At 69.1% G+C, this 573-nt stretch overlaps 1 protein-coding gene across 1 annotated transcript in view; it reads left to right on the forward strand.

Moving 5' to 3' along the window:
* INPP5A (inositol polyphosphate-5-phosphatase A) overlaps positions 1–573 on the forward strand; it is a 248,670-nt gene that overhangs the window by 3,412 nt on the left and 244,685 nt on the right. Inside the window, exons 3-4 of the mRNA XM_027840462.1 lie at positions 218–335; positions 367–564. Coding sequence (XP_027696263.1) covers positions 218–335; positions 367–564 — 316 coding nt within the window. The remainder of the gene's footprint in view (positions 1–217; positions 336–366; positions 565–573) is intronic.

The raw sequence follows: 573 nt of genomic DNA on the forward strand, positions 1-573 counted from the left end.
GCAAACACGCACTTACACCCAGACACACCCATTCACACACAAACACATTTACACCGAGACACACGCATTTAACTCCCCCACGCATTTACACGCAAACACGCACTTACACCCAGACACACCCATTCACACACAAACACACGCATTTACACCCAGGCACGTACATGCAAACACACACTCAGCCCGCCTTCTTTATTTTCCCCCTCCCCGCGTCTGCCAGGCAGCCTGGGGGCAGTGGCGGGGGAGGGGCCGTCCATTCCTCCCTCCTCTCTGCTCTGCAACCCCCCCCCGTCCCCGCCCCCCGCCCCCCGCCCCCCGGCCCTGGGGCTGGTGGCGTGGCCCCTTTAAGAGCCGCCGCTGCGGTCGCAGGCCGCCCGTGACGTCACGGGGCGCAGAGCCGAGCGGAGCCGAACGAAGCCGAGGAGCCCCGAGGAGCCCCGAGGAGCCCCGAGGAGCCCCGAGGAGCCCCGAGGAGCCCCGAGGAGCCCGGACGCCCCCGCCGCGGCCGCCGCGGCCGAGCAGCCGAGGCGACGGCAGGGAAGGAGGGGGCGGCGGGAGCCGGTCCACGCGCCAACG

The sequence above is a fragment of the Vombatus ursinus genome, unplaced genomic scaffold, assembly GCF_900497805.2.
Source record: "Vombatus ursinus unplaced genomic scaffold, bare-nosed wombat genome assembly UNPS02014845.1, whole genome shotgun sequence".
NCBI lineage: Eukaryota > Metazoa > Chordata > Mammalia > Diprotodontia > Vombatidae > Vombatus > Vombatus ursinus.